This window comes from Mastigoproctus giganteus, chromosome 14 (assembly GCF_048544385.1).
Source record: "Mastigoproctus giganteus isolate SK-2022 chromosome 14, ASM4854438v1, whole genome shotgun sequence".
Taxonomy (NCBI): domain Eukaryota; kingdom Metazoa; phylum Arthropoda; class Arachnida; order Uropygi; family Thelyphonidae; genus Mastigoproctus; species Mastigoproctus giganteus.
The window spans coordinates 50,816,879-50,834,266 of record NC_143588.1 but is presented as its reverse complement, the minus strand read 5'-3'; the positions used below and the strand labels follow the sequence as shown (position 1 = coordinate 50,834,266).

The 17,388-nt window shown below is 37.1% G+C and overlaps 1 protein-coding gene across 1 annotated transcript in view; it reads right to left on the bottom strand.

The window, feature by feature from the left end:
* LOC150075134 (leishmanolysin-like peptidase) overlaps window positions 1-17,388 on the bottom strand; it is an 807,866-nt gene that overhangs the window by 241,142 nt on the left and 549,336 nt on the right. Inside the window, 2 exon segments of the mRNA XM_090388304.1 lie at window positions 3,963-4,080; window positions 15,749-15,843. Of these exon segments, the coding sequence (XP_090244430.1) occupies window positions 3,963-4,080; window positions 15,749-15,843 (213 nt within the window).

Below are 17,388 nucleotides of genomic sequence, written 5' to 3'. Positions count from 1 at the left end.
AATTTTTTCATTCCTTTTAATAATTTGTCCAATACTTCATTAAATTTATTCTAACTACCCAATTCCACAAAACTATGTGGAAGTTTATTCCAACAATCAATTTCACTCTCTGGCTGAAGGCAAATTTCTGAACACCTATTCTTCAATTCCTTCTTCAATTAAATTTCTCCCCTTGTGTATATCATCTGAAAAAAAAAAGTGGGGAGAGCTTCACTATTTCATTTATCCAACCTATTTGGAGCTTTAAACTGCAGTTTGGTTGCCATGCAGATGATGAAATTTAAAGTCCCTGCCAGTCTTTCTTGGTAAGAATGCATTTTTTGCCACTCCCTAATCTCTGCACCCTTTTTTTGGAAAGGGTTCTCAGCACCCTTTAAAAAAGATCAACATCCATCCTAAAATGTTTTTTGAACTTGTATCCCATATATATCCTAACCATTGTTTTTTACAATAGGATAATCATCTCTTTATCCCCACTGTCAAAGTTCATGTATATCGCCGACAGTACCGATGAATTGTTCTAGCAGCCTGTGGACATTGCTCAAATAACTTAATATATAAATCGCTTTATTGTCCAAATATTAAGGTGAAAAAAAAGGCAAAACCCCAGTAAACACAATAAAAATCACTCAGATCAAACACTATGCTAGGCATATCCTGTGTCAGCAGAAAGTGAATAACAAGAGGTCAGCCCAAAGCAGTCTGTTCACTGATTGGCACATCAGTTGCTCAGGCCATAAAGCAGCAACACTAGTTAATTATGATTAAATTTCTGGAAGGAATATCCTACCAGTATCTATTGAAAACATGTGGTAAAACTGAATGGCTTGTAAAAGACAAAAATATCTAACATTTTTTTATCTGCTAAAATATGGCTGCATATATTCAATTCAGGTGAATATTGTGCTGGTTTTAAATACTATTACTGGTTTAAAATACTATATGTTTTTTAATAAAACTTGGTCAATCAATAAGAATGACGTACAGAAAATGGATCATGACAAACTGAATTGGGGAGGGTCATCTCCTTTTAATAGGTACAAATGCATAATAAAATTATGCCTGTATTAGTTGTAGTAGCAGTAGTAATGGCAAATTATGTAGATGTAGTAGAGCTTGTTTTTAACATATTTATGTCAGAATTGCTGACAATATTCTATGCAATGTGACCAAATTTTCTATAGGTAGAAAAATTTGGCCACATTTGTATTTCATACAAGTCTTTACTCAGAATACCAATATTTGGTTGAAGGCTGTGCTATTTTTTCTGCTTTGTTTTCTTTTATTCTCACATGACTGTGTATCTAACAGAACTTAATATCATAGTGTTCAGTATTTAGGGTACACAATACATTCTGTATCAGATAGATTTCTGGATGACAGTGGTGTTCATTGTTTTTTTTAGGATGAAATTCACTCAGGGAATCTGTGTGGATGATTCATTTTTTATATTGAACAGTCTTAATTATATTTTAATTACTATATGTTCCACTGTTTATCTATATCATATAGTCTGCTAATGTTTTGGACTGCTGCTGAAGACAGACAGATGGATATATCAGATAATGAACTGAGTAATGATGTCAATGCAAGGGCACAAAGTTGATATATTAATGGGGAAAGTTTGCTTTTTTTCCAGTGTACAAATGAAAAATCATAAAGCTATAATTGATCTCTATGGTGGATCACTATTTTTTGATGAAATTGCTACTCTATTTTTTATTTTAGGTTCACCTCTGTTATACAGTCTATTAACCAAATACCAAAGGGCCTGTTCATTCCTTTTCATATATTAAAGAAGTGTTCCCATCTGGGTATAAATACACCTGGTCCTGTTGGGTGGGGTTGCATTGGACTGCAGTTCAGTTGCACAGTATAGTGCTAATTATTCATGGAAAATGTACAGAATTGCCCATTTGCCTTATTGGTGTTTGATATATAGGCTGTGAAAGTATGATAGGTGCCATAGCTATGCAGATCTTTACATGGTGTACTTGGTCTTAGTGTGCTGAGTCATATACTTTGTATATGAACTCTGCACAATTGTGAGACAGTGAGTTGATTTGCTCCCAAAGATGTTCAGAAAAAAATCTGTAAAATACTCGATTTCTTCATTCACTCTGTTCTGGTTCTATGGATATGTTGATGAAACATTATTTCATTTTATTTTTTTTATCAAGAGTGACCCCTAGGGACTTTATCTTTGATTTAACCAGGATGATCTGTTCATTCAATTTTAATTCAGGATCTAGGTATAGGATTCTTTTACTACATACAGCTTGTTGTGTAGAGAAGTTGTATCCATTATTCAAAGCCCATTTATTAATACAGTTGATGCCAATCTGCAACACCATAACCATAACCCATAATCATAGAAAGATTCTTTAGGATCCCATATTTCCAAGTGATGTCATATGGATGCCACTTGGAAATATAGGATCCAAGAGAATCTTGGCCTTCTTTTATGCATCTATCTGAATTAAACCACCTAACATAGGCCTGTTTCTCATCTGAAGCTGCAATGTGTATTTGCTAAAAAGTTCTACTCTTCTAAATACCATATCAGCCATGTATTAACTATTCTTTCTAGTATCTTATATATGCAGTAAATTAGGCCAGTTGATCTATAATTATTTGGGAGTGAAGAATTTTTTCCTGGTTTTAGAATTGTTAAGATAATTGCTCAATGATGCATATGGAAATAGTTCTATAAATATTTGATTATACAGTAGCAAAAGATCATCCACTGATGTTTTTATGAGGTGTTTTATCATAACATATATCATAGCGGACATTATCTGGTCTGATTGCACTTACCTAAGAAACTGTTCTAGTTTGATATTATTCATTTTTAGTTATTGGTTCATTAAATGATTCTGTTCCAGATGATGTAAGATTATTTTGTGACATCTCACGTTCTTCTAACTTTAAAAAGGTTAGATTATATGCTATATTACCTGAAATATTGGAAAGGTTTCACTTAATTCAGCAACTACTGCATTCAATTCTGCTATTGCCGACCGGGCTAGCCGGGTGGGTAAAGTGCCTGCCTGGTAACCCAAAGGTCGCGGGTTCGAATCCCGCCTCGGGCTTGGATCAAAGTACTGCAAAAACCTTGGGAGGTGCATTATGGCCACAGAAGCCTATGCGCCAACAACTACCAAAAAAAAAAAAAAAAATTCTGCTATTACATTTATTTTAAAAATGGAGATGGGTGATTTAAATATCTGCCGGTCATCACTTGGATTTTATATTACCTGCAAATTAATTGAGCTAGCAGAGGTAAAAGCAGCCCAAAACCTTTTTGATTTTATCAGTATCCGTATGATTGGTGAGGGATCAAAAGGGTGCTCTTACCAAGAAAGGCTTTAGTTTTGTAAACTGCAGTGTCTGGAGACTAGGCACCTGAAAGAAGATCCGATTTATGTGTTTACAGCTCTTAATGGATTGAGTAAGCTGAATGCCAATGGAATCAGACAAAGTTTGTCTGTTGCTCAGACAAAGCACATGATGGGGCATAAATTGAAATTGAGGAAGGATGATTGCAGGATAGATGTGAGGAAATTTGTCTTTAGCCTGTGGGTGATTGAGTGTTGGTAAAAAATTAATTCCCTCTGATGTTGTAGAAGTGGATAGTTTGAATAAATTCATGCATCATTTGCCATTACTACTAATAATAATAGTAATAAATGAGAAATTACAACTATTCTTTTTTCTAGGTAGACATCTCATTGACTGCACTCTAAAAATTTAGTTTTCTGTTTTTCCCCCCCAACTAATGCAACAGTTCAGAAACCTTTCTTATAAAAATGTGTCTAAACTCATAAAAGCTAATCCACTAATTAAAGAACTTGTTATGAACAAAGAATGGATCTCACTATTTTATATTTTCACTACACATTTACTTGCACAATTAATTTACGGATAGTGATGACTAACTGCCTGCACCATATTACCCTTACCACAACTCTTGGGGTAACCACCATCCGCACTGTTTTTCTTACAGAACTACCTCGAACTTTCCAGTCCCGCCGTTCAATTTCACGAATTACTCTTTCACTCCATTGGTGTGCTTGTATACTGCAAATTAAAAATAAACAGACAGCATAACATAACATAAATAAATTTCAGATGCATAAATTTAAATAAATCAAGCTCTAGCAAACTATAAGGTTTAATAATACCTTCACAAAATATTTTTTTGAAAACTAATAACCAATAAATAATAACCTATTAACCAAATTTATATCTGTCTCCCATCTTTGCTAGTGGGGAATGTTGCTCTTTGCATATGGTTTGTTATTTGGTTTTGAGGAGCATTAGCAACTAAGGCCATATCGCTCCGGGAATATGCGGTGGTCATTCCCTGACCTTTCCACATCCTCCGTATTTGGTGGTGATGGGCTCGAACCCCGGTCTAATCAAGAAGCGTGCGCTACGCACTGCTGCTCCTTCCCACCTGGCTACGGAGGCACCTTTTGCATATGGTGATGAGAAAGATTTACGAGATCATTCAGACAGAGGAGATATATAAATGCTTACACAGCATTAGTATTGGCACTAGTATTTGCCATAGGGTGCAAGGAAGCCCTAAGCATATAGTAAAAAATATTAAAAATGTATAAAAATCCATCTTACATGTTCCACTTCTCACTTAGATGCTAATCCAAATGACCTTTGAATTTTCTGAAGCTGTTAGTCTCAACTATCCATGAAAATAATTTATTTTAATCATTTACAACTCATTAGCTAAAAGAAAACTTCCTGCTCCCATAATTTGAATTTGTCCCCTAGTTATAGTATCATTTACTATTCACTTACCTCTCCCCCTCTCACAACTTCAATAAGATTCTCTCTAAGGTGCCTAGTTACCAAGCTCTGTAGCCTGCATATTCAGTCTTTTCTCATATGGGTACACTTTCTGCAGATTTAACAAAGTGAAATCTGCAAAAAGAAGCTTGATATCTTATTTTATATCCTTGACATCCTTTTCTAGAAGCTTGATATCTTAGTTTGTACACTCGGATGCAGTAACTCCAAGTGCAGTCTTATAACTAGTGGGATTATGACCTCCCTATCTCTACAAGCAAATGTTTGATAAATCATCAAAATAGGATACCATGGGTCCTCCATTTGTCTGGATAATAACCCACAAATCTCTCTCTCTCTCTCTCTCTCTCTCTCTCTCTCTCTCTCTCTCTCTCTCTCTCTCTCTCTCTCTCTCTCTCTCTTGTATTGCCTTTAACTTAATTCCTCCTAATATGCAAGTTAATTTGGGATTCTTAAAATACAAAACTTTGCATTTCACAGCATTAAAAAATAAGCTGCTTGGCTGCCACTTTTCTTACCACACCCGAAGCCTATCCAAGCCATTCTGAAGGAGTGCCGCTTGCAACTGTTCCTTAACCACACTCCCAATCTTCATGCCACCTGTTAATTTTGACATTACTCCCAGGACCACTTTTGCTGATTTTATGAATCTGAAGATTAACCATTAATCACAATCTTCATCCTTCCTGTTCTACAGCCATTCTATTATCCATTTAATAGTAATAGAGGCATGTGATGCAAGAAAGCAAGCGTATGAGCTTATATGGCATCAGCCAAAAAAAAAAAAAAAAAATCACACAACCATTCTCTCAAAAAGTTTGTCCAGTTCCTCCTAGAATTTATTTAAGCTATCAACTTCCACAATGACAGATGGAAGTTTGTTCCAGCAATTAACCACTTGCTGACTAAAGGCAAATTTCTGCACATCTATTCTACAACTGTCTTTCCTCAATTTGAATTTATGCCCCCTTAGGTTCATAATCTGAGCAAGCGGAAGAATCCCAACAGAACTCGGCATGATCAATCCATTCAAGGCCTTATACACCGCAATCAGATCACTTTGCAGGTGCCTAGTCTCCAGCTGCTGCAATTTCCAGAACTTAAGCCTCTCTTTGTAAGAGGATCCCTTCATTCCCCTTGCCAATCTTGTTGCTCTTCTCTGTACACAGTCAAGCAACTCTACATCCTTCCTAAAATGGGGCATCCAGACCTGCAGGCAGTACTCAAGGCATGGCCTGACCACTGGATTATACAAATGGATAATCACCTCCTTTTCCCTGCTAGTAAAATTCCTGTATATCATTGACAAAATCCCATGACTTGCTCTAGCAGCCTGCCTGCATTGCTAAGAAAACTTCATATCTGACTGCACAATTACACACAGGTTTTTTCATTTTCTACCACCATAAATGTAGTACCACTTAGGGTGGTACTACAATTCTATATGCAGTACTTTGCATTTCTCAATGTTAAACTTCAGTTGCCACTTCTCAGCCCATCTGCCCTAATTTTCTAGATCATGTTGCAGTAGCTCACTGCCATTACTGTCATTAACAACCCTGCCAACCTCTGTATCATCTGCAAACTTCGACACTAAGCCTGATATACCTTCATCAATATCATTGATAAATATACAAAACAACAGTTGGCCCAATACTGAAACCTGTGGGACTCCACTAATAGCATACGAAGAGCAGTATCCATTGATTACCACTCTCTGTCTTCTCCCAGTCAACCACCCTTTTCCTGAAATCCAAGTATATGATATCAAAATTATTTTTTGTATTCAGTTCCTTTGTAACCACATCATAGTATACAATCAAAATTTGTCAAAAAAGACTTTCCCATAAAAAACCCAAGCTGTGTCTAAATTATTGCTGCAGTCTACGTGATAGCAGTTTAGAGGGCACTCTAGTTGCAGAAGAGAACAGTCAGTGGATTTTTGGATGCTGTAAAGGGATAAGTATTTTTAAATTTTACGTATTCTTCGTTAATTAACATACTACATTGTGTTTTACAGAGATATTAAATAGGTTTAGTAGCATTGGTTAGCTTCTTATTTGGAATTTTACTAGCAATTTTTGGAAGTTACGACTCCTGCTGTTGGCGCCAATATTGTTGAACTATCCGTCATATTGTAGACGATAAGAAATAGCGTAACGTATATATATCTCGAACTGACAGTGTAAGGTATAAAGTAAAACTAGATAGTGTAAAACGAAGCACTGTATTAGGAATCTGTTAGCTTATAGTATTATAAATTAATCAGAAATAATATTAATCTTATTAAAATTCATTGTTAATTAAATTGTATTTAAATGCAAAACATGACCCAGACTACAGCTGTGAAGCAAAGATCACAGACTAGCGAGAGCTGTGACTCGGGGGAGAAACGAAGGGGCGATCCTCCAATGCATCACAGTCTCAAAAAATGTGTGAAATGTGAAATGTTTGCCGACCTTTCTAAAACAGGACATGATCTAGCCTTTGTGTGTGCTAGGTGTCTAGAGGGTCAAGAAATTAGGCGCCAACTTGGCATTCTGATGGGCTTCTATGAAAGCTTGAGGTGTAGGGTAAATACCTTCGAACAAATTAATATGAAGGGCCCATCAAGCTCTCGGCTGTGCAGCTCAACAACAGAGCTCATTCCTGTGCATCAGGCAAAACAGAGGCAATCTCCAAGGCAGAACATACTGATCGCAAAGGAACTAGTTATTGTTGGTGACTATTGTCAGGGAGACGGGGAATATACTATGCAAGAAGGATAGGTGGAAAAGGATCAGGGAATGTTTGCCAGTGGTAAAAGTGGATGACGTTGTAGAACAGATGTCATCTTTTAAGGGCACAAAAGTTGATATTGTTGTACACGTTGGAACTAATGACATTAAGAGTAAGAGATCTGCAGATTTGCTCAACAAGTACAGGTCAATGTTGAAAAAAAGTCATGAGTTAGGGTTGAATGGGAAAGTATCTGCAATTCTGGCCAGACAGGATAGGAGGGAGTATATGATGAGAGCCTTGTCGATCGATTTGGCCTTGGCGAGACTGTGCAAGGCTCAAGGGGTAGAATTTTTTTCAAACTGGTCTGTGCTTGTTGACAGGAGAGACTGCTTCTACAGGGATGGGGGTACATTTAAATAGAAAGGGTGCAACAATATTTGCTGATGCTGAGGTTATTTGGGGCAAATCTTAAAAAAAACAGAACCTAATCAAGAAAATAGCCAGGGTTTACTTCGCTTAATTGGGACAATATGCCATTTAATCGGGACAGGAGACCCCAGCACTGGAGATTACCCTACGATTGTCACGGACCGTACCACGTGGTTCGGTCAGATTTCTGGAGGTCACAACCATAAAACAATAAAAACAATTAGCAGTCACCTGTTTATTGGGCTTTTCTGTTAGTGCAATCTATCATAAACGGACATTAAACTCGATCTTATTGAATTTGCGATAATATCGACAGCTGGAATACTGTGGGTTATTATGGTGAAATCTGTTTACACTTCCATGGAATCTTCCATCATATAAAAAAATTAATTTTCAGAATCTTCTCTTCATTCCTATTTTTAAAGCTTCATAACTTTTTACTCTGTTCTCACTTGCGCATATCGTGTTTCTTGTCGTTTGTTTGTTTTTTTATTTGGTTTTTGGAGCATTAGCAACTAAGGCCATATTGCTCAGGGGATATGCGGTGGTTATTCCAACCTTTCCGCATCCTCCATATTTGGTGGTCACGGGCTCGAACCCCGGTCTAATCAAGAAGCGTGTACTACGCACTGCTGCTCCTGCCCACATGGCTATGGAGGCACCACCATGTTACTTGCAATTTGTGTGTGCCATGTTCTTTGTTATTGATTGCTTAACTTTTTACTGTTTTAAATTTTAACCGCCACCCACAAATGTCAACTAGTTAGTATGTACATATTACAGAATGTATTAATTATTCCGATTATCACATATATTCTTCTGATTTTCACGTATCATTTAATTTTTTTAATTGGTACGGTAATAAAGGGTAAATTTGTGCTTAATATATCTTTACTTTTACAGCTTGTGGATAATATTCCTCATATTTTCACTAATTAGATTTGCTGTTTAATAGAATTAAAATTCAATTCACAAATGTGATCACAATGACCGCCGCTTCCTACACATCTTATAGTGAATGGTACTTTACTATGGTGAGTCCAACGTAACGTGATTTTATTGTACAGTGAATCAAATGTAAAGCGGGGATCCATTGTATTTTTAATTATTTACGTGAAACTTCGGATAATTGGGGCAGCCACTTAATCGGGCAAAAAGGCACTTGTCCCACTGTGTCCCAAATAACCGGAATCAACTGTATAAACTAGTCTGTAATCAAGTCACAAAGGAGGTTAGGCAGGCAAAGACAGATTATGAGAAATCCTTGGCAAAGGATGCAATGAAAAACAGCAAAGATTTCTTTACTTATGTAAACTCTAGAAGGAAAGGAATGAATCAGATTGCACCACTTAACATAGGTGGGTTGACTATTGATGATCATGTTCAGGTAGCTGATAAACTGAATGAGTATTTTGCATCTACTTTCACTCATTAGGTAGTTATTCAATGAGGAGAGAGCCAGAAGTTTATCAAACTCTAACAGGGAGCTAAGTGATTTTGTAATAACTGAGAGCAAAGTGGAGGAGAAATTTTTGAAGTTAAACATAAAAAAGGCAACAAAGGAAATAAGCAAACCCTTAGCCATAATTATGAGAGACTCCTTGGACTCAAGGGAGGTCCCCATGGACTGGAGGTGTGCAAATCACCACAATAAGATTCTCTTATCACCAATTCACAAAGGGGGTTCAAAAGGTGACACAAGTAACTATAGACCTGTTAATTTAACCTGTGTTCTGGGGAAAATAATGGAATCATTGTTTAAAGAAACATTGCAGGATCATCTAGACAAGTCTGCAGTAAGAGTTAAGACACAGCATGGGTTTGTTAAAGGGAGGGCTTGTCTGACCAATTTGATTGGATACTATGATGTGGTCACAAAGGAACTGAATGCCAAAAATAATTTTGATATCATATACTTAGATTTCAGGAAAGCTTTTGCACATGGAAGACTGCTGTACAAATTGGAGAGGTATAGCATTAAGGTTAAGTTGCTACAATGGATAAAGGGATGGTTGAGTGGAAGATGACAGAGAGTGGTAATCATGGACAAATCACTGCTCTTCATCGACAAATGTTTTTAGTGGAGTTCCCAAGGGTTCGATGTTGGGCCCATTGTTGTTTTATGTATTTATCAATGATAATGATGAAGGTGTATCAGGTTTAATGTCCAAGTTTGTAGATAATACAAAGGTTGGCAGGGTTGTTAACGACAGTAAAGACAGTATGCTACTCCAACTGGATCTAGATAAGTGGGCAAATGAGCTGAAAAGTGGCAACTGAAGTTTAACATTGACAAATGCAAAGTACTGCATATGGGTAGCAATAACTGAAGAGAAATGCCAACTGTGTGGTACTACACTCAGGGAAGTGGAAAGTGAAAAAGAACTGGGGGTAATTGTGCAGTCAAATATGAAGTTTGCTGAGCAGTGCAGAGGGGCTGCCAGGGCAGGTCATGGACTCTTGTCAATGATATACAGGAATTTTGCTAACAGGGACAGGGAGGTAATTATCCCATTATACAAGGCAATGGTCAGGCCACACCTAGAGTATTGTGTAGAGGTCTGGAGGCTTCATTTTAGGAAGAATGTAGAGTTGCTAGAATGAGTACAATGGGCAACAGGATTGATGAGGGGAACAAAGTGCTCTTACCAAGAAAGTCTTAAGTTCTGCAAACTGCAGCGCCTGGAGAGTAGGCACCTACAAAGTGATCTGAATGAGGTGTACAAAGCCTTGAATGGGTTCAGCAAGCTGAATACTGATGGGATTCTTCCGCTTCCTCAGATTAAGAACCTGAGGGGGCACAGATTCAATTGAAAAAAAGACAGTTCTAGACTAGATGTGTGGAAATTTGCCTTTAGCCAGCAGGTAGTTGATTGGTGAAACAGACTTCCATTTTTTGTTGTGGAAGCTGATAGCCTAAATAAATTTAAGGCTGAGATGGACAGGCATTTGGAACGAATGGAGAGTTGAAATGGGAGGGGTTTTTTTTGGCTAATGTTGCATAAGCTTGCTTTCTTGCTTCATATCCTCTAGTAATGCTAATAATCCTTCAATGCATCTTTAAGCAGTGACTCTCTCCATTATTTTACCCGGAACAGAAGTTAAACTATCTTGTCTGTAATTACTCGTGTCACTCTTTGATATTCCCTTTGTGAACTGGGGATACATTTGCACATCTCCAGTCCGTGGGACTTCTCCTGAGTCCAAGGATGCTCTCATAATTATGGCTAAGGATTTGTTTAGTTCCTTTGCTGCCTCCTTTAATATAACTGGATAGATCCCATCCACCCCAGGTGCCTTTCTAATGTTTAACTTCAACAATTTCTCCTCCACTTTGCTCTCAGTTATTACAAAATCATTAAGCACCCTGCTACAATTTGATAACCTTAATAACTCCTCATGTGTGAATGTAGATGCAAAATACTCATTCAGTTTGTTTGCTATCTGAGCAGGATCATCAACAGTCGAACCATCGATATTATACTCTTCAGAATCTTCTGGTCTATAACAAATCCCCCATTTTCCCTTTACTTCCAGCTGTCTCACACCACAAATATGCTGCTATACATAAATTCCAAACCTGTGAATGCTTTTGTTGCACTGTTTTGATAAAGAGCATGACACAACACTTACAATTTTATCTATCTTTCTTAAACACATTATATATGCCACAGTGAAACTGATCATTCCATATTTCTGTGTGGCACCATGTTTTTTTAGATAATTATGTCAGCATTAGTAGTCCTAAATAGGAGTTAAAATGCACTTGTTTTACTGACAATTAACATTTTAATAACATTACGAAATTTTTAGAAATCTTCAAGTACCGTGTTAATAGACTAGAAAAGAATAGCGAAAGCTTAAAAAACGGTACTCACCTTGAAATTAATCTGCGATGGTTTACTTAGGTAGCGTGGTTACTGAGAGTATGTTATTTTAATAACATACTCTAAATTTACAATATGTATTGCCTTGTTGTGGGTTTGTGACAAATTAACAACTCAAGCCATATTGTTCCTCTGTGTGTTAGATCTGTATGTGCACGCGAGTGTGTGTGTGTGTGTGTGTGTGTGTGTGTGTGTGTGTGTGTGTGTGTGTGTGTGTGTGTGTGTGTGTGTGTCCTTGGACCAATATGCATGTTGTATGGGCTGAAATTCCTGACAACACATATTGTGTTACCGGAATTTCAGCCCACTGGAAACTCCTCCAGTATATGACAGAATTCATACCCAGACCTCCCTAAATGCATGATGAGGTGAAACCATCATACTGTCATAGAGGACAGAGTAATTGTTCTTGTGTTGTTTACTTACCCTAATACATCCACTAAAGGTATATAAGTTTGTTTACCTAGCATTAGTTTCCTCTTTATTTAAAACATTACTGCTCTTAGCACCTCTTCTGAATATTAGAAACTCTCTGGCTTTTAAGGCCTCATTCAAGAACTCTTGAGATGTGTGTAAACTTCACTTTGACCAATATCATCACATAAACGTGTATCTATAGTAACCCTGGATTTCCCCCCCCCCCTTTAACTAGCAGTTCCTCCATAATCCTTAAGGCATTCTCAATGATACTGGAAAAGACTCTTGCATCACCTTTGTTCAAATGTGTTCCATCCCTACAAAACAGGTTCCTTTTATCTACAAGTTCAATCCACACTGATAAGAAGTTCCCCACAAAAGCTTTGCAGTCCCTCTAGCCTTTAGTTAATCCATAAGGCTTTCAGCAATTTTTCCTGTCATGCATGAACAAAATTGCAAACAAAAATACATTCTAATGTAACTTCCACCATTTTTTTCTCAGCAAGTTCCTATATTTTTTAACAGTTGTCACAATTGTCAGTTCGTGTGTAATTATTATAATTAGTTCCCACGTGAATAATAATGCTGTCTTTAACTCTTCCTAAATTACAAACGAATTGCCAGCTTTATAGCTGGCAATCAGTTGGCAATATTCATTAGTTTTAGTTTCTGGAACATATACTCTGGTTCTAGGTCATCTATCCTTACTACAAAAATTGTTTCCCATTTCCCTGACAATAATGTAGCTCAATAAAACTGTCCTTTTGACCAGAGCAGTCTGCACTTGACCATTCTCCATTGGTTCCTGAATGAAGAGTGCATGAACTGCAGTTGTTGTTTGATTGAGGGTGTTTTTGGCACAATAGCAACTTTGGCCATATTGCACCTAACTTGTTAGGTGGTGCAATATGGCCAAATATTATTTGTATCGAAATTTCTTGGTCACAAGGTGCACAATATGTGGTTCAAGTGTCCTGCTAATTTCAGAAAAGAAAAAATTTCATCAATATTAGTTTTCATCTAGAACCTACAATAGCATCAGGAAATCTTGTCAATGTACAGGGAGATGGAAAACTGTTTTTTGAGCCATTTGATGCAGTGGACATTCTATAAGCAAATGTTTCACAGCAAGTTGACAGCAGCACTAGAGAAATTTCAGTGGTTCATCTAAGGTAAGTTGGTACAAATGCAAAAGCCACTACAATAAAATATATTTTTTAGAACAAAACAGACTTCAAACTCCCCAGACTACAGAAGATTAGGTTAAAGCCAGAGCAAACTTTGTAAACTTAAAAAGAAAAAGAGTTTGAAATACACGAATTTGGGAGTTCTAATAAAAAAATTCTGCCTAGCAGATTGCTTACACCTTCATTTCCTGACAATCTTGAGGAGTGGTTTGATTTCATCTGTAGGTTGGAGGAGAATGTGAAAAGGGCACCTCAGGAGTGGCAACAAAACATCTCTCCTCCTCCTGCTAACCTCTCCACAGTCTTTATCATCTGAAATAGTTAAGAACACAATAACAGCCTCCCTCTGAGTAACACTGCAGGTCCAGATATTTCTATTTTTATTATTAAATTTGCAGACTCGCTTATCTATGAACCTCTTATTAAAATTTCAATACATGCTGTGTCAAAATTAACAGAAAGTTAATTCTCCACTCAGGTAAGATATTTCTCAGAACCATTTCTTCTGGTAAATCTCAAGGTGGTACCCTTATCAGTTCCACTATTTTCTTCTTTTTCTCATCGACTATAAGAGCATAACCTTCCCATAATCCTTTATGCAGACACTTGAAAATATGGACCATACTTCATTTGGCTCAACAAGCAATTTGGAAACAATAGCTTTATGGATGATTATCTAAAAGTTATCTAATTTCCTACACACACCTCCATCCTCCATAGATTTGCAAAAATTTCCTTTCAGAGAGTAACTGACTGTTGAAACAAATTGCAATCAGCATTGTGGAAGTGAGTAGTTTGAATAAAGTTAGGGAAGAACAAGACAAGTTATTAGAGGGGATTAGATGACTTTGGTAGTTTTTTTTTTTTTTTTTTTGTTGATGCTGAAGCTTGGTAGTCAAAAGGCACAATCAGAATCTGTAATATGAAAAGCTTCGGAAAAAGTTCAGGGAGACTGGGAGTGGAAGTACTGTGAGTCACATTCACACATCAATTGTTGTGAGCGAGGAACACTTAGCACAAATTAGGGACAACTCGACAGAAAGCCAATAAAAGTCACTGACATTCCCTTCTACAAATTTTCCATTAAAAAAGGGAATATTATACAGCAGTTGTCACAGACAAGTGAGGAAATGAAAATTAATTTTGTGCAAAGTTCACAATCGTTCACAATCTTTATTCACTTTTGTGGCAGAAGTTGCCACAAAAGTGGATAAAGGCCCTCAGATGTTAGATTGAATTTTCTTTTCTGGTGAGGCCGGGTTTTATCTGGCTAGGTTTAAACTCTCAGAATACCCATCTAGGGTGTACAGAAAATCCTCATACAATACATGAAAATCCCTACCTGCTGTGAAGATCAGAGTATGGTTTGCAATTTATTTATTTATTTTGAATGATGTGAGCAATACACGAAGGAACCAGCTTTTTCCTGCTTCCTTTGTGTATCGTGGCCGTGAAATCCAACTGTAACCGGAGGTGCGGCACCATCATGATATCCAAGCCCGAGGCGGGATTCGAACCCGCGACCTTTGGGTTGCCAGGCAGGCACTTAACCCACCTGGCTAGCCCGGTCGGCATGGTTTGCAATGACTGGCCACAAGACTGATGGACTCATCTTTCAGAGAAATCATTTTTCACAGAAGCAAGATGGCCCCACAAGCCACTTTGCATGTGTCTATGGCCAAACTTCCCTCTTGTTTAGATATCACAATTCCAAAAGGAATATGGCCTCCACATTCACCAAATCTGTTGTCACTAGACTTCTTTTGGTGGGGCTATATCAAAGGCAATTCCTAATACAATAATCCATGCACTCTGGAAAGAACTGAAAACCAGAGTATCAACATTACCCCTCAATGCACAGCAGACAGCATTTTTGAACATGCCAGTTGTGATCATGATGGTGATCATTCTTAACAATTTTGATATTAAAAATTTTCCATTACATTTTTTTAACATATTGATTTCTTTTTTGTGTATGTGGAAGAATAAATTGGAATCTGAGCTCAACCAATCTTTTATAAATTACACATAAATTTAAACTCTAAAGGGGAAGAGAGGAGAGAAAAGTGGAGTGGGTGGATACTAAAGACCTATGCAGGATAAAACAGATCATGCAATGAAAAGTAACCTAACTTTATGACTCCAATGTTTACTATATAATATTCAGTTTTGATTGGAATGTATAGTATTTACTAAACAACCACAGAGAGGATCTTATTTTATATTTATTTTTTAAAAAAGAACTTATGACTTCCATATAGATTCCAAATCACTCACACTTTGTTGATCACAGGCTTTCCATTCCTTCCTCTTGGGGTTAGTGGATTTCCAAAACGGTCCCTAAAGTATGCATACAAACTAACAGAAAAGCCCTATAAAATTTTAAAAAGTTTAGTCTTAGTATAATATTAAAATCATCCAGTCATTACTAAAATCATCCAGAAGATTATTACTAAAAGTAAACAGATATATAACCAATGGCCATAAAAGTCAACATTTACAACAACAATATTAATAAAAGTTTTTCTAAAAGTTTGTTCAGAAGGATGCAGATCTGCTGGAACAGGTGCAGAGAAGAACCATTAACATTAATTAGGGACATAAAAGGATTCACATACCATGAAAAACTTGAGTTCTGTAAATTTCACCATTTGGAAAGCAGGCATAAGCAAGATAACATGACTGACACGTTTAAGGCTTTAAATGGGTTCAGTAAACTAAATGCTGACATCATCCTTACTCTTTCTTGAATGATAATGACACACAAGGGGTCGCATTATAGCCTTAGATGCTAATGCGCCATAAAACTCTAAAACACAAGGGGACATAAATTCGAATTGGAAAAGAATGTTTTCAAGTTGCAAGATGGCATCCTTACTTTTCCCAAATGACACACACAAAGGAACATTTACATAGTAGATTCAAAAAGTTCCCAGAATTGTATGTTGGTATTTAAATGGTTTGACCTATGGCTGTAAGGTTTTGGAGGGGTGTTGACATTGTCCTTGGTGTACACGCATGCCATAAATGGTCTAATAGACAGTACAGGTGAACAAGAATTGTTTTTAAGCTTGCAGTGGGCCATATTAATAAAAAAAGAGGGAAAAAAAAGAAACTAATAACCACTGTATAACTGAAACGAATAATCAGTACGAGGCTCTAATCATACAAGTATAACCACGGATAAATGTTGGATAAATGATACCTTATGTTATGCAGATGATATAAAGCTCCTCACATCGATTTCTCCATACAATGATCTTCTCATGATAACAGGATCAATTAATAATACACTCACGGAAATTGAAAATTACCTCAACCAGCTCGGATTAAAAATAAACCCAGAAAAATCTGAATTTATGATATTCTCTTTAAAGAAAATTCCTTCTTATATTCAGCCCATTCTGTGTAATTCTCCAATTCCCATCGTGAATAAGCATACTGATCTTGGGGTTGTGTTTGATCCTAAGCTCTGCTTCAGTTACCACATAGACAAGCTCCTCACCTTGGTAGCTCGACTCCGATGGATTGCCAAACAGCATCTACATTATATATATCAATGAAGTCACAACTACTAGAAAATATATAAAAACCACAGTATACTCTCTGCTTTTATATGTGCATAGGTATGGGCATCAGCTGCCACTAGCACAATCAGGCCACTTTTTTCTGATGAGTTTTGGCTCTTAAAATGGGTCATAAACAAACAAACTTCCTCCACAGCTAAGGACAACTGAAATGGCCAGCGTGATTCAAATTCACAGGCTCCCCATGCTGATTAGGGTGAAACGTCTTACCATGACTATCAAAATGATGGTTGGCGAGATTTCGGCACCATCATTCTGGGACCTGTGCTCATGGAGAGTCCCTCAGCCTTCCCTCAGAGCGACTCTATGCGCTATGCCCACATCTCAGCC